The sequence below is a fragment of the Larimichthys crocea genome, chromosome VI (assembly GCF_000972845.2).
Source record: "Larimichthys crocea isolate SSNF chromosome VI, L_crocea_2.0, whole genome shotgun sequence".
Taxonomy (NCBI): Eukaryota; Metazoa; Chordata; class Actinopteri; family Sciaenidae; genus Larimichthys; species Larimichthys crocea.
Genome location: NC_040016.1, coordinates 12,875,740 through 12,898,246, shown reverse-complemented (window position 1 = coordinate 12,898,246; position 22,507 = coordinate 12,875,740). Strand labels below are relative to the sequence as shown.

Here is a 22,507-nt window from a genome sequence, read left to right as displayed (position 1 = left end):
GTTAGTGTTATTAATTTTAACGTTAGTGCTCTAGGGTTAAATAAAAATGATGGTACATACTCCAGTACACTAGGTGGCGGTGTGCTCTGTAAGGCTGCCATCCAAGGTGAAGAAGAAGAAATCACGGCAGCACATGTGTTGTCTGTCTGTCCCCAGTGTGTTGATCTCATCGGGATATTTACACTTTTCTTTAGTTTTACTGTCCACAGATAATCAGTGAAGTCGAAACGTGTTGTTTGCTTTGTTTCATCTCCATCATGGTGCGAGAGAGACGGTGAGTTTGTCTGTGTGTTGACATGAATGTTGTCCTTACCTTAAACCAAACACTTCCCCCTCTGTCCATTAACGTGTTATAGTCCTCTTTAGCTATTTGAAGTTGCATAAATTATTAGCTCTGACTCTGGATCATCGCATTTACTGGCAGGACTTGCACATGAATTAAGATTTAACCACATCTGTGTCTCCTCTCTGTCGCTGCTCAGGGGTAAGCCTGTCCAAAGGCCAAGAAGGACACAGAGACATGATGAAGATGACCCTGAAGGCTTCAAGAACATGCCTGACCCTGACAAGGTGAGAGACCCCAGCAGTGTTGTGCAGTGGTTTATAATACTAATGACCATCACAGCAAGAGGAAACAACTAGAATCAGCCGGGCTTCAACATACTGTGAGCAAAGGTTTTATCATGCTGGAAACATCCAATATATGTTGATTATATTTGGTTTGGCTTAAATAAAACTTCATAATACACTTCAAATATCAACCAATCAGACTTTATTTGTATACACACAATAGCCCTCCACCCCGTTATAAACAAAAGCACAACACATACACGTTCAAGGTATCTTTATTAATTCCCAAGGGACAATTTGTGGTGCAGCAAACAACCAGTAAACTATACAATAAGTACATGCTACAAAACAATTTCACATTCCACTGTTAAGAAGACCTAACAAAAGGAAAAATTAGTTTTATATCTGTTTGTCCTGATTTTTGGGAGACCAAATATGTGGGTCTGACGGTAGTAACTTAAAATGGGAGTTCAGGGTGTGACTTGGGTCGGCCAGGACTGACTGGGCCTTCTTCAGGGTCCTAGTCTCGTACAAACTGTGTAGGTCATTCAGAGACACTTTAACTACATCCTGCAGTCTGCTTTTGTTTTTGAAAGTGAGAAACCTGTACCAGCTCACAAAGGCGAAGGTAATCTTTCTCATCATCTTGCAGTGAGGAAACACCAGAGGCAGGTTTAATAAATACAATTTTTAAAAAACCTAATTAAATAAAACCCATTAAAATGTATAAATGGTTCAAATATAATAAAAGTAAAGCATAATAAAATACATAGATAGCCAAAAATAATGGTTAAGATATGTAAATAAACAACTAACCAAATAAAAGTAAAAATGGAACAGATTTAAATATATAAACATATGTAAATATATATTTTATAAATGTAGTTCAAGTAAAAGCCAAAAAAAGATAAGTCATGAGTTAACACTTATAAACATAATCCAGAACTTGAGCCAACAAGCACGTTAAACAACAAGCACGTTAAAATATTGCAATATTTGTGTCTACCACAAAGAATTGATCCCAAAAGTCAAGGCTTTGTAAACAGACCAAAGTTTTAAAAAATAAGTTTTCATGTCGTTGCTGCATGATTTTTAAAACAAGATCGATGTGTATTGACCGTGCACATTTTGGACAGTATTAACCAGACAGAACCTTTATTTCTTTGTTGTTTTTGAAGAATTTTTCATCAGTGCAGTATCTGTATCAATAATGTGGAAATGTTTTTGTTCTGGTATGCAGTCATAAATCTTAACTACATGAGGCTGCGTGATGTCTAAAAATGTCTGGAAATGAAGGCCAAACTGTTAAAGATAAAACTGGACAACAGTAATGGTTTTTATTTGAGAGCACCCATTTTTGCCGCATTTTTTGGGAGGCTGTTTATGCTTTTATTTGATAGGACAGTTGAAGATAGACAGGGAAGTGGGTGGAGAGAGCCGGACATTGAAGTCTGGCTACCAGAGCTTCAACAAACCCAAAAATTGTTCCATTAGTGGTATTTAAATATTGCTGTTGGAGTCTGAATCAGACAGTGCTGCATCTGTATTTACTCAACATCTAATTATCTCTTATTTTTATGTTGACGTACAACTTCATAGTATCTTAATTACTCACAATATAAGGTGACTACAAATGGTGACCATATTTTCAGCTCCAGCCACCAAAAGCTGATACTTGATTTTAAAAGTTTGTCTCCCAGCTGTCGCCACATCAGCTCTGCTCATGTGTTGTCATCGTAATGTTCAACAGTGCTGATGGTTAGATATAAACACGTCTCCTCTCCTCCCTTCAGAGATCGTCGCAGTACACAAAGGACAAAATCGATAAGTTTCACGATGAGAAGATTGCAGTAAGTTCACCTCACCAGCAGGACTGAATGCATGGTGGTGCATTGTTGTTCTCTTAACTTTTTTTTTTGCCACGTTACCTTTGCTGCAGAAACTTCTCGCCAGTGGTGTTCAAAGTGAGAGTGACCCGGAGGAGCTGGATGATGAGGTGATTACTTACTTTGGATTTACCTTCAGAAAATTACTGCAGTTCAAGAACAAAGTCGAGCTTATCCTAATTTCATAGGAGGAAGTGATGGCCCTGGATGACTCTGAGTCAGAGGAGGAGGAGGGGGAGGAAGAGGAGGAGGAAGAGGGGACAGACATGGAGAGTGATCTAGAGGGGAAAAAAGAAGACGGTAAACATGAAATCAACTGTATATCTCCAGGATTTGGATTAGTCATACCAGCCTGTTTAACTGCAAGATTGTCGTCTTCCTCAGATCTTCCTAATGACATGGCGTGGGGCACCAAGAAGAAGATGTTCTATGACACTGACTACGTGACCACCAGTAAGCATGTTTTATCTCCGGCTACAATATGGATTCCCAATAGTTTTGTTTGCGTGTGGCTGATGCGACATTTTGTGTGTGTCGTTACAGAAGGAAGAACACAAGAAGAGCTGGAAGCTGAGGAAAAGGAGGAGGAAGAAGAGGCTAACCGTATCCAAAAACGTTTAGCTGCAAATCTGAGCGAGGAGGATTATGACTTAAACTTCTTTCAGGTATTTTCTTATTGTGAATCTCTCCTGTACACCTGCAGTTAATTCCACATGTGTTGTGTTTTTTTAAATTTTTGCTTACTATGGTTGTTTCGTGTTGCTGTCTAAATCAAGGAATTTGCCGTGGAGGAGAAAGATGAAAACAAGACTGCAGAAAAGGAGGAGAGGATTGTGAAAGACCTGAAGCAGATGACCCAGAAGGAAAAAATGAAACTTCTGAAGGAGGAGTCACCAGAGCTGCTTGAACTTATTCAGGACTTCAAGGCAAAGGTAAAACAACCTCAGATGTAATAAACAGAAAGATATTTGCTTATTTACCACAGACGTGACCAACAGAGGCCAACATAAAACTGCTAAATTCATTTTTGTTACTGCTATGATGTGTGCAGCTCATTGAACTGAAGGATGAGCTGCAGCCCCTCATACAGATGGTCAAAGACAAAAAGATCCCACCAGGAAAGGTGAGTACATTTAGCTTCATGTATAGTCTATATTTTTTATAATAACAATGTATAAAATTAAAATATGAAAACAGTGTGAAAGAATTTGCGTGTTGTGCTGGTCCTACAAAGAAACATTACCTGAATCTCCAGCTCCTCTCTGCTTTATGGAGCATTATAGTGACTTTCAGCTCCGTCATTTAGCCGTCAGGTCCACAACTTTACTGTTTGGTTTCACTCAGAGCTTTGTTTCTGGTCACAGCAGGTGATAAACTTCTAAAAAAAAATAAATCCAGCTCAGCACCAAACTGCAGACAAACCTCGTTGGCGTACAGCTGGTGTACACAGTCGATCATTTAGCAGTGTAAAGAGCCTGATGTTTTTCTCATTAGTTGTTTGGTAGAGACTTAAAAAGAGAGTGAATATTGAACGTACATTCATTGTTAACAAGTTCGCCATTTTAACTTAAAAGGTGATGGATTTTTGTGTTTTCGCTGCCTTCAGGTAGCTAAAAAAAATCCGTTTTGGCACATTGAAAGATTTATAAAAGAGCATTTATCCTTTTTATTAATATGGAACAGTCAATTTGAACAACGAGACTCCTTTTACCTCCTCTGATCATTTCCTTCTGCTCACTGAAGGAGAAACAAAACTTCGATCTTTCATTAGATACATCAGAGATTCTTTGTTTTAACTCCGGAAAGTATAATTGCAGCATAATTGTTTTATATGACATATGATCTGCAGCCTGTTCAAAGATAACTATAATCCCCAAAATCTGCTTAACCTGAAGCTGTATGAGCCATCACTTCAACGATTTAAGGCATGCATGTTGAATTCTACCATGATAAGGTCCAAATGACGTTAATCACAAGTTATTTTGATCAATTAATATTCTTTTAATAAAATGGTTATTGTTATAATTAATAATGATCAGTGTTTTCCTTTGTGAGTGCATAAGGGAGAAATATGATGTTTGGTGCTTGTTGTAAGCTTGCAGTGTTGATGTGTGTTGGGGAGTGCCAAAAAAAATTGGAAATCAAGCATATGAAAACATGTCATCCTGTTTCCTAAAGGGTGCTGACTACCTCAAGACAAAACAGCAACTTTATCTAAAGTAAGTTGTGATAAAATTATAGTTGGATGTTGCAAAAATCATGTCCCAGTCTGTTATTGAATGACTAATGATTCTTTCCTGTCACAGTTACTGCACAAACATCAGTTTCTACATGGTGCTGAAAGCAAAACGAATCCCGGCTCATAACCATCCTGTGATTGAACGACTGCTCACATACCGAAATGTAAGTCCACACATTGAGGTTAACGCCTGCTGGCAGCAGAACAGCGAATGTATTTTCACCCTGTATGTCAAGAAAACTGCACATGTAGTCTTTTTATTTTGGACAATGTCCTTTTGATGTGTCACTGTCTAACAATGACACCAATACCTATTTGAGCTGGGACACCACATCACCGGTGTTACACGGGGGTTGTCATTTCTGCACACATCTACAATAGTTACAACTCTCTGTCTGCCTGCAGCTCATCAATGAACTGGGTTCAGTAGATGCTCGACTTGCACCGCAGTTTCGCAAGCTGCTAGCTGGTGAGGAGAACGATGATGCAACCAGCAGACCAGCAGAGAAGACCAGAGTCTCCAGTAAGAAGAAAAAGGTGGGATTTTGTGTTTTTCCTGGACTTGCAGACCTGCAGGGCACCCTCAGTTTGAATCTGATGTTTTAATATGGAGCTTGAATATTGATTTGCAGGATTCTGGAGCAACTGTGCCCGAGGTTGAAGAGGATTCTGACCTGGAAGAAGAGGCAGCTTTGCGTTTCTACAGAGACATGGAGAAACAGTTGAAATTAAAGAGAAAGGGCAATGAACCAGAGGCTGAAGAGTAAGTATGAGTTTGAGTCTTCAAATGGAAGTTGGGACAAAATCACCTGGAGGATCTGATCGAATGTTGTTAATTTGTTGTAGGGAGGAAGAGAATGAAGATGAAGATGAAGAGCCCGATCCTAATGCTAAGAGAGGAATCACTTACCAGGTACAGTGAAACAACCACTCACACACTGAAATATTAGTATTTACATGTCCGACATGATACCGATAACATTTGCCAGCAATTGAATGAAGTGCCAGTTTACTTAGCTCCTCGTCTGCTGCTACTGGAGTTGTCAAGAAAGCAAAAAGATCAGGATTTTAGGGGATCTTTGAGTTTTAGTAATAACCTGAAACCTGAGGGCAAAGGGCAAAAAACTTTTGATGATGGTTTATGAGCATTGTGCTCAGTTTGCGTTTGGAGAGCACAAGTTTTAAGTGCGAGAAACAAACTGGAAGCCTGGAAATACTTTTTCCTTTCAGCTTTTATGATGGAATAACAACCCTGAATTAATCATTCTCAAGACAAATGTCAGAGGGTCAAATCTATGCTTCATAGTTTGTTTGTTTTTTGTCATATGAAGGTGATAGGGTGCTCAGGGTCAGTAGTATGAGTGATATATTGTATCTGTCCAGGAATGTGGATTATGGAGTAGCTGTTATAACGCTGCAACTTCAAACAAATGTGCCAGTGTCTGCAACTAACTAACTGTTTTGCTCTGATGTGTCTTTGAATATTTATTATTGGCTGGGATCTTTGAGGTTTAAGTGAAATTTCTTCATCCCTAGAAATATTATAGTACATTTCCATACATGGTGCCTCTCATACTGTATTCACTACATGTTAAACATTTCTGGACAGTTATTCTAACTATGTGTCTCCATGAATTCCCCAGATGGCCAAGAACAAGGGACTCACACCAAAGAGGAAGAAAATTGACCGCAATCCCAGAGTCAAGCACAGAGAGAAGTTCAGACGGGCCAAAATCCGCAGAAAGGGCCAGGTTTGTACTCCACGCATTGATGAAAACGTTTTAATTACACTGAATTGCATCATAAAGCTTCCGAAGACTGTTTAAATCAAGAGCATGCGTCAATGTCAAGCACATCCCGAGATCGATTATTGAGACTGTTCTTCAATTCACCAGGTCCGTGACGTTCGTCGAGAGGAGACGAGATATTCCGGAGAGATGTCTGGTATTCGTGCTGGTGTCAAGAAGAGCGTCAAACTTAAGTAACCAGGAGAGAATCCAACATATGCTGCCAAGTGTAACTATGGGATTGAAAAACACCAGTGGACTATTGATGTTTATTATATGTGACCCTTCTAGTAAAGATTATCACCAAATTATTCAATTTTCATTGTTGTAGAAGCAACATCAAAATGTTTTATTCTATATCATTGCACAATGTGAATAAACATTTTATAAACTTTCAATAACTTGTATTTGTGCCTGTACAGACACCGCATTAATATGCTTAGAGTTTTGTTTTTAGAAAACATTAAAAGGATAAGGAAAGACGTGATGTGTTTAGTTATTTATTCCTAAGGTTATGCAACTATATGACATAATGAATATGCAGGAACTTGTCAGCAGAACAGCCGAGTATGAGTTTAAGCTGAGCTCAAGATCAGGAAAGCACAGACATAACTTAGAGCTGCGCCATTCACTCGACCATGCAGTGTAGTGAATCACTGTCAGCCTGCTTGTTGAGTTATGAACACGTTGTGTGCTGATGTCAGGTTGCTCACTATTCTGCACTCTATCTCCACCTCATTCTTCTCATCCTCCTCTGTGAGGATAAGCTCATCCTGAGTCTCAGGGGTCACCACCACCACGTAACCCCGTCTAGAGTCCAGTACGTTGGCCACTACTGCCTGGTGCCTGTAGGTATCCAGAGCCCGTCGAGCCTTGTCCAGCAGGATGGTTGCATCTGTCTCCAGCTTAAAAGATATGACAAACGCCTGAGGTGCCCAGTCTTTCACCAAGGGGGACAATATCTTGGGGACCATGTTCATGCTGAGCTGAAGAGGAGAAAATAACATTCTTAGTGATACAAAGGGCAAGAGTCTACACCTGGCTAACATCAGCATACTACTAAAGCTACCCAATGACAATGTGAGCATACTGATCCAGCCAATCTGTTTAACATGTGTACCATCTGAGTTTAGTGTTAGGATCCATACATTTGCTAAGGTACAAAGCATCTGTGACATTTGTTTTGCAGGTATTTAAGTACAATTTGGACCTGATAATGTTGCTAAACATAAAGTAAAAACCTAATCATCAATGTTATGAAGATTCAGCCCATGGGAAACAGGAAGAGAAGCTGTGGTTGTCTGGGAGGAGACCACGTCTTCTAAATAAATGTTGCCTTCTTAAACCACAAACGGCATCCAAAACAAAACACAGCAGTGTGTAAATTGTACAATGCAGTACTTGTAAGTACCCTAAGTAGGCTACATATCATCTGATCTTAGCCATGCACTGGTCTACAACACTGCCATGAATGCCTGTACAAAATTTCATGGGAATCCATCCAGTTGACTTCTGTCTCCTCCACAGTGATGGACTGTCTGACCAACATTGCCATTCCTGAAAACATGAGAAATCTTGAATATTTTTTCACTCACTTGAAGAGGTCCATTAGAAGACTGGATTTTGTGTTCTGGCATCTCAGATGCTGGGATATAGAAATCAGACACTGCTGCAGCCAAGTAAAACATGGCCTTTGATCCTAGGTGAAGATTAAAAACATTTGAGGGAACAAGTTATGAACAATGTGCTAGTTACGAGGCACAACTTTCACCTGTAAATTGTTCATTTGTACCTATTGTGCTGAGTGCCTGTGCTGCTGCTTTGAGTAGATGCAGATACTCTGACAGGGTGTTGAACTCAATTGGCAGAAGAAGTCTGCTTTCTTTCACTTCCTGGTATCGCTTTAACACTTTAGCAATGTTCGGAAGCACCTGCTGGTTAACCACCACTTCACAGTTACTGGATGCTCCTTCTCCACTTTTGAATTTCAGGGCGTCCAGCATGTTCATGGTTGAGAACATCCGTGTGTAGGGGTAGAGGGAGCGATGCCTGTGTAGGAAGATGACAGCGTAGCCCGACTCTATGAAATACTCTGCTGAGGAGGCTCCTCGTCTGCCGCTGCTGAAGTTGTCGAGAAAGCGAACAGTGCGGGACTCTAGGGGAACTTTGGTGCCTCCTGATGTAATGAGAACCACCTGGCGGCCTGCTGACGCATGATGCCCGGCAAAAGCAGCCATCTTCGCTTTGACCTCCTCGACATGAGAGGGAACAGCAAATTCTTCAGCTAACTTCCCATCAATGGATGATATTCTGGGTTCAGCCATCACCTGCTGAGAGAGAAAGAAGAAGAGTCGGTGTAGCAAAGCAGTAACATAAATCGACATGTCAGACCTGCATTTAAAAAAGTGGAACTTTGCATATGCACACATATTTTTCATAAACATGTTAAACAAGTTGTATTATGTCTTCTGTGGACGTTGAGGGAGCATCCAAAACTTTGGTTTCCCTTACCAAAAAAGTGCAGTACAGAAACTTGGTTGTTAATTTGTATACATAGCTAAAACTAATACAGTTTAATTCAACAATTATAACGAATGTTGTAAACTTAGTTTTCTGAAGCTGCTATGTTGGTGATAAAGTAAAAAATCTTAAAATATAAACAGGTTAACTGTAAAAATCTTGAAGTATAAACAAGTTAACTGTAAAGATCTTAAAATATAAACAAGTTAACTGTAAAAATCTTAAAGTATAAACAAGTTAACTGTAAAAATCTTAAAATATAAACAAGTTAACAGTAAAAATCTTAAAATATAAACAAGTTAAGTGTAAAAATCTTAAAACATAAACAAGTTAACTGTAAATATCTTAAAGTATAAACAAGTTAACTGTAAAGATCTTAAAGTATAAACAAGTTAACTGTAAAAATCTTAAAGTATAAACAAGTTAACAGTGAAAATCTTAAAATATAAACAAGTTAACAGATAAAATCTTAAAATATAAACAAGTTAAGTGTAAAGATCTTAAAATATAAACAAGTTAAGTGTAAAAATCTTAAAATATAAACAAGTTAAGTGTAAAAATCTTAAAATATAAACAAGTTAACAGTTAAAATCTTAAAATATAAACAAGTTAACAGATCATTAACAGATAATTAACAGGAGAGAAGAAGAAGACAGTCGAGTCCTCTTTCACAACACTTCACACCACGTAACGTTTCCTGCCTCTTAGTGCCACTTAACAATAATTCACCGCCGTGACAACACGCTGCCTGGGACAAACACAGCCCTGGTTTTCATCGCGGCAGTGGAGGACAAACCTCAGCTCGTCCTTCTTCAGGTTTCGAGGTTTGTTTTGCAGCACGGAGCAGATTCACGACAACTTGTGCACTTCCTGAAACCACAGTCTGATTCTTTGGTCTTCTTCAGGAACCAAGAAAGCCGCCAGCGCCCTCCCTGTGGCCGGAAACGGTACTACCGCCATCACCTCATTGCGTCAGCTGCATTCTCACTTTCACAGGAGGTGTCAGACTTTACGAACACAAGCATCACTGATGGCGACACAGACTCCCGGGAGGGCAGAGGGGAATTTATCTGAAAGGGGATGTTTCGTACCGGACTGTCCCAGTGACTCAGTAAGTGTGGTGACAAGAAACATCTTCGTTATTAGTAACATTTGGTCCTCGATGGATCTCTTTCATCTCATCTGTCTCTTTTCTTTTTGTTAATAGTTAAAATAAAAAATAAAAATAGTTGGAATGGAATAAATCCAAAGCTGCTTGGATCCGGATGCTCCATTTGACGTCTAATTTCTGGTGAGTTTTAAATAGCTGTGTATAAATTAAATATTACTTTCTGAGGGGACAAAATTATATTTATTAGACATTAGAAAACCTCTGAAATACCAAGTGTTCTTTTTTCCCGAAACGACACACAAAGTGAGAAATAACTAAATGAGAATATGGTTTATTATTACAGATCATGCACTCATTTAATTAGAAAATATATATTTTAGGCATCGTTGATTTCTAATTGCACTCACTTCTAAATGAAAATGAATCTGCACCAGGTTGCTAAACAGTTACTACAGTGCAAATTTGATAACTTGCTTTTGGCACGTTTATTTATTTATTTATTTTTAGTTGAAAATATTTATTTTTCTTTTGGATGTGACTTGCTAACTTAATACACGTGCAGACACTTCAAGGAAGGATATTTAGAATATCATTTAATGAGAAAAAGTTCATTATTTTGCTGAATGTAAATTTAGGCTGGTTTCCGTACCAAAGTATGAAGGTCTCAAGGTTAATTTATTTATTTATTTATTTTTGTAATTTGTAATATGTACAACATAGAGTTGTAAAATGGAATTTAGCTTGTAGCCCCTTCAAACACAAAACACACACACACACTGATTTAAATTAGAATAGAATCAAATAATATTATTTAAATAAGTATAAAAATACTTCAAGTAAATCAAGTCAAATCAAGCAAGCAAATCAAGTAAAATAAAATAAAACAGTAAATACAGTTGGGCTTTTGACATACATACAAACATACCCATTTCTGGTTTCAGTCGTTAAAGCGTCACCTTGAATAGAAAGACAGGGTCAGCATTTATTAATGTAACCTAAATGTTTTGATTTTTAAATAATTAATCATTTCACCACCAGGATTTAGTAACAGCGGTTCGTGTGATCAACCCATAAGAGGCGCTGTTGTCCTGCTGAACACTTCAGTGTGGCTGATTTCTCTGAAACATGTTTGACTGCGTTGATTAACCTGATTAGTTTCCGCCTATTTTTCTGACATATACACGTTCATAAAACTATTTCAGTGAGGCGCCACGAGTTAAACAGATAAATTAAGACTGGTTCAGGTTTTAATAAACCCATAGCTGCAGTCCTGTGTGTCAAGAGGCACTCAATCAGGCTGTTTGTAATTGGAATAAAAACGATGCATAAAATCCCAAAATAGCCAAAAGTCAATACAAAACAACCACAATCAGATTACAGTATATTTTGGATTAAACTATAGATAACAGACATATAAAATGTAAATATGTTGTTTATAATTAACTTGCAAATATAAAAATAGCACAGAGCTGTGTGTGTTTTTTGCACTACAGACTAATGCTGACATTTTTCTGACTGGATAGATTGTACATGTTTCACCCCTTTGAGTGGACTGAAATGACATTTACTGGTAGAACATCTAATCTTAACACCTCATAAAACAGTTAAAATAGGCTAAGTATAAATCCCTCTACAGTCTATACTTCCCTTATGGTATCTTTTTTATTTGTATATCATAAAATATAAAATAGCTCAAGAATACCTACAGCTATATTACAGTAAAAAAAAAATGAAGATATGGTCAACATGAATGAACTCACTGGACTGCTGAGAACTAGTGCTGCAGATAACTTGGTAATTGTTCCTCTGTGAATTTAGAGGTTTATTAACTAAGCTTATAAGCAGTTTACACTGTGCAGTGGAGAGTTAGACATGGTGGCATATTAGAGGAGAATACAAAAATGTTTTTTTTTAAGTCAACAATATTTAAATTGGGCTATTTTTAGTCTAAATGAATGCATGAGTTCAGTATGTTTACCTCTAGAGCTTGATGTGGAGAAACTGCATTGAAAGTAAATTAATAAACGATTACATTTAGAGACCACAGACTTATTTGTATGTCTCTATTCAACAGTGCTCTGCATAATTGTGCAGTAACCTTGTATGTGGTATCCTGTGTATTATGTCTCGAGTGGCATCAAAAGCAGTAACATTTTTAGTGCCTATAGAAAATAAAATTAAAATGTGAGCCTACTGCAAAAAAAAAAAAAAAAAAAAAAAAAAAAAAAGTTTAGGGGGCTATAACTCCTAGTTACACCTCTGTAGGCCTATGTATCACATGTCCACCATTTTCTATCAGTTACTTCATTTCTCTAGATGCATATTTTAATCATGGACTATATCTCTGATATGCTTTAATTAGCTTCCAAGTTCTTTATTTATATATCCTACTAAAACACCCTTAAATTATTTGGCTCAATAGCCTAAAATATTCATTAATGCTTCATCACCCATAAAGCAAAACAACTCTTTGGTTGCCAGGTTGTAACAAAAATAAAAAACAAAAAAAATCCCACGTGGCCTATCTTCCTTTATTATTCTCTAACTTGTATTTTTGACTTATTACTCTCTTTATTAATTATGTAATCTTAAAGCACAGTGATTAAAGCTGATTATAATTGATCAATTAAAGGCTCACGTGTAAGGCTGTTTCAATTGTTGGGCGCTTGTGCGTTTGACCGCGCGCTAGTTTCTGTGGCGGCAGGAGTGGTGAGACGGCGTAAAAAAAAACACCTTCATGTGCGTTGTCGTCGTATGTGAAAGTAGTTCCGGGCACTTAACCCGAACGGAGGAGGAGGTGGGGAGGAGGAGGAGGAGGAGGAGGAGGAGTAGAACGGAGAGGAGGAGGAGGAGGAGGGGAGAGTCCCGGATGTTGGCTCGGCAGCCGAGAGAAAGGCGAACGGGAGAAGGCGCAGAGAGAAGCTGAGGAGGGACGCCACGGCAAAAAGGAGGGCACACCGGCGAAGCTACGGCGGCTCCTTTGCACAGGGACGATAACGTCAAGAGCGCAGGACACCTCCTGGGGAGAGCCCCCCTGCTAGCTGAAGAAGAGGAGGTGGAAGAAAGGGGAGGTGGCAGTTACTCTCAAACTAACCGTCAGGATTTACAGAGAGAGGGAGAGAGAGAGAGAGAGGGAGCCACCGCCACAGCAGCTTTCACCCAGAGTAAGTGAGCTACACGGGCATGGAAGTTGAAGTAAGGCCCACGAAATGGACGACTTTAACGGGGAAGTGAGCCGCACTGAAGTTCTGGGGATTGAGCCCGGTGAACAGGCCCGGACACACACACACACACACACACACACACACGCTTTTCTCTGCTCGTTGTGGTGTCGGGGCGTGCGAGGACACCTTTTTTTTTTTTTTTTTTTCTCTTTTCTTTTTTTTCCTCCCGCCAGTGTGTGTTAGTGTTAGTGTGTTATAGTGTTAGTGTGTTGCTGTTCAACTCTCTCTCCCCTAAAGTTGACAGCTCTCTCTCTGTGTTAGCCTGCTAGCAGCGAGCGCGACGTGCAACCGGTTGACAACTGACAGGGCAACTTTGACAGCTAGCCAGCTAACTTTAGCTGAGCGAGGAAGACACACACACACACACACACCTAGTCCTGGAGAAAGCACCGACATTGTCGGTGCTTTCTCCAGGACTAGGTGTGTGTGTGTGTGTGTTCCTCGCATTAGCTGGATATATAACAACATATCCCTTCAACGGCTAGGCTAGCTGTTTGGTATGTGAGACGTTGTGTGTGTGTGTGTCCAGCATGAAGTGTGTGTGTGTGCTCTGATGGTATTTGACTCACAGCTGTTGCAGTGTGTTTTCCCGTCTGTCAATCGTCTTGTTTCTCAGGCGGCTAATAAATTCCTCCAAGAAAAATAATGATCCTTCGTATGTAAAACCTGCATGAGGAGGAGGAGGAGGCGCAGAGGTTTGACATGTGGGGTGGACGATCAACAAGTGCATAGCATGTTTCAGGTTGAATTTAATGCTCCTGAATTTGATCTGTCTTTTGCCTCTGCTGCTGCTGCTGCTGCTTGTGGTGGTATATCCCTGCGGATTGCCCTGAGATGGCACAGACGGTGTTGCAGTTAAATATGTTGCAAGGCATTTCTCTTAGCTTTGATGTTTCACCACTTGGTGTATGTGTGATAGCACAGGACACACACTGATTGGTTAACGTGACTTTAAACTAAACAGCTGTGGCATTTGCGTGCAGCTGTATACCAACAAAAAACAGAATCAGTGTCCCTTTGCTTTATCCTGACGCCCTTTATTAGGGGATGGATGACTAAACTCTTAATTTGTCAGCTTGTGCAAGTTTTTATCAATCATGCCACAGTGTCATTTTTAAAGAAACGATTAGGCGATCATCACGTACGGCACGCTCAAGTTTATTCTCTCTTAAAGCCAGCATGAAGAGGTTGAATTTATGACTAAAACAAAACATTATGAATTCCCCCAGAACACCCCAACCCTGCCAGACCTTCTGCTTCAACTAACAAAATGCCCATAGCGTTAGTCAGCACCCGCAATCAAAGGTCAGACCTGGTTTGCTTCTTAATCACCCATCCTTTAAATAGCAGGCCTACAGTGAGCTGTCTGGATTTAGGCTATCTGTGCATGCAGCTTTTAGAGGACACACGGTGTTTTAAGTTTTTTTTTTTGATCTCACTCCAATCCAGGTAAGCAGAGCCAGAGCAGTTTAAATTGTCACAGACTTATTCTGTGAATTGTCACGCCGCTGCACTTTTCCGTTGCTCTCTGAGTTATTCATCTTGCGGTTTATGTTGATTGCAGTGTCCCAAGCTGTTTTTTTGTTTTTTTTTAACACTGCTGAAAGACACCTTAACTCCTTCACGAGAAATACTTTGATTAAATTCAGCTTTTTTAGAAAGAATGTTTTGGGTTTTTTTTTTACAAGCAATAACTTTGACACAACTGTGAAATAACAGCAGCAGAATAATTGGCATAGACAGCGGAAGTGACATTTTGCTGTTGTTTGCAGGCTTGCTGTTAACGAATAGACCTAAAGTGCAGCCGATGTGTGCTTTTTTTTACAGATTGAGTGCAGGAATATGAATCACAAGCACACACATTGTAAAATTTGTTCCTCAGAGCGCCACTATTGCATCCATCAAATGTTGTTAGTTTATAAAGCAATGTGGTAATTCAGTTTTTGTTCCGCGGGCTTCTGTTGTTGTATGTTTTTGCCGATTTATAAGTGCTTTTTGTTAATATGACGACTCTTTGTTATTTGCTATTTTACCTTAAAACCCATTGAGTAGAATTGGTTACTTTTTTATTTAAACAACCTCAGGGTTAGTTGCAAAGAAAGAGGAGAGAAGATAAAACATCTGTTTTCTTTTTTTTTTCACACCTTAACTATTTAAAAGTGTGAATGGGAGGATGTGACACAGCTCCTCATTAATGGCGGTTTCAGCCTACAGCTGTCTTTAAGAGGTCTATTGCCTAATGGTTTGAGAACACGACACCTACTTCTCCTTTAAGGTCTTCCCCTAATCTGTGTGTGTGTAAAGCACCGGTAGCACATTCATCTATCATTTCTGAAGAAAAATGACCTGACATCATCTGTAAGAGACACAGAATAAACTACGTGTAAATAAATCCTGACTTTTTATCATTGTGTCACGGTTAATGTTCAGCATGGCATGATATGGAGCTAATTTGGATAGATGTCAAGGGTCAGTAAGCCCGAATAGCCGAGTGAATTTAGAGCAGGTTTCTACTTTTTCAATGCAAGCACCTCATTTGGAATTCAGGATGTGGCCCTGTGCCTAGCCCAGTCTCACTGAGAGGCTTTTTAATTTCTCCCCTTGTTGAAGTGATTATTCAAATGGCCATCCGTGAGATGCAGTTATCAGACTCCTGGTGGTAGTTGAGCCTGTGGCAACATGAATGCCCATCACAGCCCCCCCTCCTCACCACCCTGTTTAGTTGGACAGCGCCCAACAGGTACCCTCTGTAGCAACCCCTATTAGACGGCCACATCTTACCCCTCAGGCTGAAAACCTATTGTGCTCTGCGATTGGCAGATGGCAATTTATTCATGAGGATGGCGGATATGTTTTTTTTTGGCATGGCGTAGTGGTGATGCTGCCGGTCAGAGGCCTCTGTTTAGTATTTTTATGACGACTTATTTTTTGGTCTGAATCCAAAGAGGGTTCGTTTCAATTTCTCTCTGCTCTGAAATGTGAAGTTATTTTAGGTTGGAGTTTCTTTCTCTTCCCTTCATCGCCCATCATCTTGTCCTTCAGTGTGTTTTTCACCTTGGATTTTGGTTTAAAAGAAAAAAAACACAACAGGATCTTCTTTTTCTTCTCAACAGCTGTTTACTCTGCATGGAGGCTCGTCCGTCCTTTTAATGCAGCCAGGGCCAAATGACTGGACAGTTTTGTTGGACATGTCTCACCGTACTCTGCTCATATCCAGCGTGAAGTTTTGCTCTCCCGGAAGCCGTGTTGGTGGGAAGGGACCGGCTCAGTCTTCATTAGCAACGCCGTGCATCACTAGAATGCAGATGAGCTATGAAGCCATTCATCTGCTGGAAATGCCTCCCTGATTCCAATTTGAATCTTGTTTGCAGTCACATTGTGTGAGCCCACTTCTCCATGTTAAAGAAGTCTCTTTATGTGAGAGATCAGAGGGGGATAATTGCACTTAAGTGAACCTCATTTAGTGCTGGCCAGAGCAATTACTGTAACTGCAGTTCTAGGCGTTTTTTGGGGCCTGGAGCAGCTGTCATTGAGTCTCTGTAGCTGAGATATCAAATGGTGAATAGAATGACATTGGCATGGCATCATGGGAATGGCAGATCCTTGGATGGATTTTAATTAGTTTATGCAGGTTTTTGCAGAGCTCCTTTTTTTTTTTTTCCATCTGAAGAAAACCATAATTAAAAATGACAATTAGAAATGCATTATTTTAGTAATGATTGAAAATAAATTATTCTCAAGGTGCTCTAAGGTGAAAAAAGCCGCCGCTCTTTCTTCAGGCAAAACCCCCTGAGCTTGAGGGAGATGTTTTATCATTAATGTTATTCAGGAGCCAAATTTTGAGTTTTGCTCAGCTGGGTGCTTTAATCTATTTTTGCTGTAAATTAATGAATTTTTAAAGAGCCCCTCGCTGGATACGGGTGGATGTGGGATTGCAGCACTGGTTCAGTTTTCAAACGAGCCTCTACTCCATCGTCACCCCGCCCCTTCACTACCCTTCCCTCCTCATGGGATGGAGAGCGAATTTACTGAAGCACTACACTTTCATTTTTTATTCATCCAGCAATACACTGCACTAGTTCTCCTCATCCCACCTCCTCCAGTCTATTGAGTTGAATCTGTCAGAGTCCTATATGCACCAATTCAAGTCCTGGGTTGGGGTTGGATGTGGATGCGAATCAGTGAGGGGGAAGCATGTGATGTTTAATTCAACTGGTTCGTTGCCTAATATTATCGGCACATTTGCTCAGATACATGTTTTATCTGAAAGTGTTTAGCCATTTATTTTCCCAGGCTGACTAATCAGGGCCCTTCTCTCCACAGGGGAAGACTGTAACTACCCACACTAGAGCTTGCTGGGTAAGTTTAGAAAGTGTAGGAGAAATGGGTGGGGTGGGGGTTAGGGTGATTGGCGGCTCCTGTCGTGCATGGTGGTTTCTGTGACTCATTCCAGCTATGTGGTAGCAAAAAGACTGATACATTTTGTGGCAAGTCTATTATGAGTGTTTGATCGTATGCCTGCACGTAGTTCAGGTCAAGCACCAGAATGAGGTACATGAACACGAGTGCATGTGTTTGGTGGTCGTAATGTGCTAAAATGAAATCCGAGTCTACAAATCCCCCGTGCTTAATGACATGTAAAACAAAAGTTTTCAGAGTAAGTGCAACGTAGGTGTGCCATTTGAGATTTTTGCAATGAATAACCAAGTCCTGAATGAATAAGACTGGATTGACTTTTCAATGCCTTGAAGGATTTAATAATTCATCATATTGTGTGCGATGTCCTTGAGTTTTGATTGGCTCTCAGTATCAGCGCATTTCTCTTAAGCTTTTTTTGTTCTTCACTCCGTAGCAGCAATTGATATGCTTATATGATTCACACTCTTAAGAGACTTCCGAGCTGCGTGCGGGAAGAGAAGCTCACTAAGCTGACACAGCTTAAGTAATAAGAACGGGGCTTTCATTATAGTATTTGGTATCTGTTTTAATCATTACAGTGGCTCCTGTGGCAGATATAAAATTCACTTCCAGGTAAAGCAGCAGAATACCCAGAGACAATTTTAATATAGCCGATATGAGGGCCTTCTGTCAGTTTTGAACAACGGGAATTTGAAATTTGTTATTTGTGACATATCATACCAACAGGAGCAACTGCCCCTGCACTAATAAATTGTCGAAAAGTGACAATATGCTAATGTTATATACCCAAATGTTACTTTCAGTTCTCCTCTGCGGACAACATGCATTTCACTATTTTGAGGTGATACAATAGCAATGAGAAGTGTCGAGGCTGGCATAAACCAAAACTGATGAATATGATAATCTCACTGTTCTGTGGCATAGTGATTGTGGTATCAAATAATCATTGGTAAACACTGGATGTGGTGTTCAGTTCACCAGAACTTATAATGACTGTCAAAGAGAACAGGCAGCCGAGCTGATGGACGGTTACCAAACTGCAGCCAAATATGAATAAACTTCTGGTAGAGGGTGATGTTGACGCGATGTCAGTGATGCTTGGTGGCATGATCTCTTTTTATAAATGCATTTGCGTGTGTACTGCAGAAGTATTTGCATCTATAAAGTCAGTGGGCAGTGCAAGTTCCAACAGTTGCTGTGTGCTGTGCTGCAATGTAGGAACAGTTTCACATATTTGAATCTGCAGACTGCAGAAAGTCACAGAGGGTAAGATTAAATCAAGCCCAAAGTCCTAAGCCTGCTTAGTAAGGTTAAATAGTCTTGATCGTCACTCATGCTCATCCTCTGCTGACTGGTTGGGGAGACTGATAATTTATCGTGAAATCACAAGATATGCCTCATGTCAGACCTTGAAGGGTGTGCGAGCCTCTTCATTTGTTTTGTGATTTCAGACCATGCTAATGTGGGCTGGTCCAGAAATAGCTTCATGTAGAAGTTGGAGACTGTGTGTGATGTGGTGTGTGTGTGAGGCTCATGATCTGTAGGGGCGAGTGCCAAGTTGTGCAGATGTGGAGTCAGTTGGTAAAAGAGCTGTGGTGGCTCTGTTGGACACGATCTCTTTCTTATGCCTCATTGTCCTCTGCATGCTCAGCAGAATTGCGTGTCAAAAACGTCTCTGTTGTCGTCATTTGTCACTTTTTTTTCTCGGCGTGAAACCTGATGGATTAGCCTTAGATGTAGTACTTGGAGTCTCCATCTGTGATTCAGAAAACCCCTAACAGAAGCCAAGGATTCTCTCTGTGGAGTTGGAGGAAATGTTGATCTGTGTGGACCAGGGAACCCACACAAACGATGACTCGCTCTTACCCCATCATTCCCACCCCATCCCTCTTTCTTGCTCTCACACGTAGCCTCTTTCCTGTCGTGTCCTCACTTCTTTTTCTTTATCTCTTTCTCTCTCTCTCTGCGCCATACTCTCCTGTGCTCTTCACTTAGCAAACAACACGTCTGTAGAGAATTCAGAAGAATGCATCTTGTTACTCAGATGAGTCATACTTCCTCTGGCCTGCATGCCTCTCCCTCAGGGTGGATGAATGAGAGGGCGGAGAGGTTAGCTGGAGGAGGGGCTCAGTGGCTAAAACGTGATCTGTGCCAGTTGCTCAGTGGAATTAAGAAAGTATCGGCGTGTTGGTCACACGGCCTGAGACGTGCATATCAGCGCCAGCTCAAAATGTGGTTGTTCTTAGGTGGCTGCGTGACGGCTTTGACCAGGCTGAGTCACCGCTTTCAACTGTTTGGAAATCTCAGGCCCGCCTCTGACCCCACAAGTTAGCCACTCTGCCAAGGCACTGTGGCCCTGGGAGGAAAGCCCGGGGCCTCTGCACCTGCAATGTGAGAAATCTGTCTTACTGAAGCAACTTTATATGTTTGGGATGAAACGACTGTAGAGAAGTTTGCATGCAGTTACTGGGCTGAAATGTTCCTCAGGAGGCCTGACGATGTAATAGTGTGTATGATACAAGTGCGTAACACTCCGGTTTTCTGGTTTTAATTCCCCAAACCTCTACATCCAATTTAGCTTAATATCACATTGTAGCAGAAAATACCCAGCGTTGTAAGTAAACTTTATTATGTTTTATAATACTGATGAAATTGTATCAGTATACTATTAGGCCCCTCTCAGCTCTCGCTCTGTCTCTCCCATACCTGCTCTGCTTGGTCCCTTGCCAAAATCTATGACTCACAGGAGACTGAGTGACCTACTTTTTAAGACTTCTAGGAGTGCCAGAAGATCTTTTTTTTTCCCTCTGCAAGACAATACAGTGGGTAAATATAAGTCAATTAAAATGCACTTAATGCACCCATTTTTGGATTTAAGCACCTAAAGGCTGTGTCAGCATTGCAGCCACCTCAGAGGATTCCCTTCATTATCACAAGGAAAGAAGATACATAGTAAACAGTTGAGCTTTGATATCTCATTAGAAGCAAACTGAGTTTAAGGCCACGCTGGCTCTCATCAAGCCAATTTCAAAATATAACTCGTTTAAGTCTCATAATCCTGCAATATCTGTGTGCTTTTATGTTGCACATGCTCATTTTATCCAGGTTGTCGGAGATTATGGTTTTTACATGTAGATAAAGCATTTATCTACATGAATCAGTGAAAGTCGCCTTAAGGCCTAGTCAATTTGTTTTGGTAATGATAGAGTTTTGGCTGCGCCGGCGAGGTAAAGTTTGAGCAGTTGCTTTTTTAAATATTATGTGGATCAGGACGGGAGATAAAGTTTGGTTGCAGAAGCAGTCTGCCAAATGCCTGGTTTACAGTTTGCCTACCTCCTGAAAAGAAAACAAGGACGGGATCAAAGGCCATAGGATCACTCAGATGGTTTTGATAGTTATAGTTGGCTTTTGATTGGAAAAATATGCCGCTTTGCAGCGGATGGAATTTCCACTTTAATCGCTAATTGCCGTTTTTTTTTTTTTTTTTGGTCGTGTTGTCTCTCATTGAAGCAGAAACAAGCTGTGCAGTTGAATGTGGTGTCTTGGCTGCTCTTTTCCCTTCTACAAGTCTTGGCTGCTTTGATATGTCAGTTTTGTTTTAGTCTGCCGCCTTCGTCTTGACACGATTGGCCCCGCTCACTCCGACCTCCTGGAAACCCCCCGGCATGCCCGCCCCAGGGTGTGTGTTCAGTCATTTATTCGGCTTCCTCTAAAAGACTGCCATGCCTTCACTTCCCTTCCCTTCTAGTTTCCCTCCTCTTATTAAGATGCAGAAGGCAGCGTTTGCTCTGAAAGCCTTGGTGCTGGGGCGGGTTGCTGGTGTGTACAGTGGGGGGTTAGGGAGGGACTGTGAGCATGGGGACTTTAATGACTTAATGTGCACGGTACAGCCCGGCCACACTCCAACTAAGTTCTGCAGGCAGCTCACTGTGGTCTGATTTCTGCCTTTTTTTTGTGCGAGTCTAGTCAAAGAAAGTCAAAATGACGCTCTGACAAAAGTGACTATAATTGGAGAGGAGCAAATTATTAAGTCTTTGGTTAATGCTGATTGCTGCTTGGGTTTATGCCTGATAATCCCTATTTAGTCATCCGAAATGACTGCCTTTTTGAAAACCTCATTTTTTAAGTTTATTTTTATTTTTTATCTTGTCTGTTCTCCAATGAATTTTTTCATGTTTTGCTTCTTTTTAAGAGGTCCCAGTGGTGAACCACTTTGACCACCGCTCTGGCATTTTCAGTTCCCTTTTTTGTTTTTATCAAACATTTTGCTTTCACTGTAATCCTCCTGGTACCTTTTTGCAACATGGACTTTCTCATCTCAATGGCACGCCTATACACTGTATGCTCGGTGTGCTGCAAAAACATGTATTTGCTGATCGTGTGGTTTTGTTCGACTACTGCTACTGATTCAAGAATCAGGGCTGCAGATTAAACACGAGTGATACTGGTGCTCGTTAAATCTCTATGCACAAAATTTGGTGACATCCAAAGAATGTGCACCGCTACCACACGTAAACCAAACACATGTTTTTCAGTCACAGGATATGCAGAGCAATTTAAAATCTAAAAACAAGTTTCATCCATGAACTTTAAAGTCACATTTTTAAATGCTTTTCAGGTAGAGGTCACACACAGTGCTGCACAACAAAAGCAGAATGACTTTAACATTAAATATAACTTGATGAAACTTGAAATATAGATGCCACTGACTGTGACTACTTCTTTACCACTTCTCTCTTTTGTCACGTGTC

At 40.4% G+C, this 22,507-nt stretch overlaps 3 protein-coding genes across 9 annotated transcripts in view; 2 read left to right on the top strand and 1 right to left on the bottom strand.

The window, feature by feature from the left end:
- The first annotated feature begins 83 nt into the window (after nt 1-83).
- Nucleotides 84-6,964, top strand: utp3 (UTP3 small subunit processome component). Of its 2 annotated transcripts, XM_027279817.1 has the most exons (16): nt 84-274; nt 483-570; nt 2,364-2,420; nt 2,510-2,566; nt 2,645-2,756; nt 2,841-2,909; nt 3,000-3,121; nt 3,233-3,388; nt 3,508-3,579; nt 4,635-4,675; nt 4,763-4,859; nt 5,101-5,232; nt 5,328-5,458; nt 5,542-5,608; nt 6,339-6,446; nt 6,591-6,964. In XM_027279817.1, the coding sequence occupies exons 1-16, from the start codon at nt 258-260 to the stop codon at nt 6,678-6,680; spliced, it is 1,416 nt and encodes a 471-aa protein (XP_027135618.1). In that variant the 5' UTR covers nt 84-257; the 3' UTR covers nt 6,681-6,964. The 2 variants fall into 2 exon arrangements, with proteins under 2 accessions (XP_027135618.1, XP_027135617.1); XM_027279816.1 differs by having other exon boundaries at nt 2,645-2,909.
- Nucleotides 6,811-14,429, bottom strand: ppcs (phosphopantothenoylcysteine synthetase). 3 transcript variants are annotated; one of them, XM_027279819.1, is made up of 4 exons: nt 13,907-14,429; nt 8,275-8,812; nt 8,078-8,181; nt 6,811-7,468 (listed from the first exon to the last, which is right to left on the bottom strand). In XM_027279819.1, the coding sequence occupies exons 2-4, from the start codon at nt 8,804-8,806 to the stop codon at nt 7,142-7,144; spliced, it is 963 nt and encodes a 320-aa protein (XP_027135620.1). In that variant the 5' UTR covers nt 8,807-8,812; nt 13,907-14,429; the 3' UTR covers nt 6,811-7,141. The 3 variants fall into 3 exon arrangements, with proteins under 3 accessions (XP_027135620.1, XP_027135619.1, XP_027135621.1); XM_027279818.1 differs by lacking the exon at nt 13,907-14,429 and adding an exon at nt 9,799-9,926; XM_027279820.1 differs by lacking the exon at nt 13,907-14,429 and adding an exon at nt 9,799-9,922 and having other exon boundaries at nt 8,275-8,809.
- The window catches only part of foxj3 (forkhead box J3), a 74,198-nt gene continuing 61,791 nt past the window's right edge, over nt 10,101-22,507 (top strand). For 2 of the 4 annotated variants that reach the window (XM_019262945.2, XM_010731372.3), the window contains exon 1: nt 12,955-13,277. The gene's annotated coding sequence lies outside the window, so the exon portion shown is untranslated. Of the gene's footprint in view, nt 10,294-12,954; nt 13,378-22,507 lie in introns of those variants that run through there. The other 2 variants (XM_027279814.1, XM_019262943.2) reach the window with 2 other exon arrangements.

What these genes read in the sequence shown, in the direction of transcription:
- utp3 (XM_027279816.1), top strand. An exon ending in ACATGCCTGACCCTGACAAG is followed by an intron (nt 571 to 2,363) that starts GTGAGAGACCCC and finishes TCCTCCCTTCAG; the next exon opens with AGATCGTCGCAGTACACAAA. An exon ending in AAACAGCAACTTTATCTAAA is followed by an intron (nt 4,676 to 4,762) that starts GTAAGTTGTGAT and finishes TTCCTGTCACAG; the next exon opens with TTACTGCACAAACATCAGTT.
- ppcs (XM_027279819.1), bottom strand. Translation starts at nt 8,806, where the DNA reads ATGGCTGAACCCAGAATATCATCCATTGATGGGAAGTTAGCTGAAGAA. An exon ending in ACAGGCACTCAGCACAATAG is followed by an intron (nt 8,182 to 8,274) that starts GTACAAATGAAC and finishes ATCTTCACCTAG; the next exon opens with GATCAAAGGCCATGTTTTAC. An exon ending in CTTCTAATGGACCTCTTCAA is followed by an intron (nt 7,469 to 8,077) that starts GTGAGTGAAAAA and finishes TCTCCTCTTCAG; the next exon opens with CTCAGCATGAACATGGTCCC.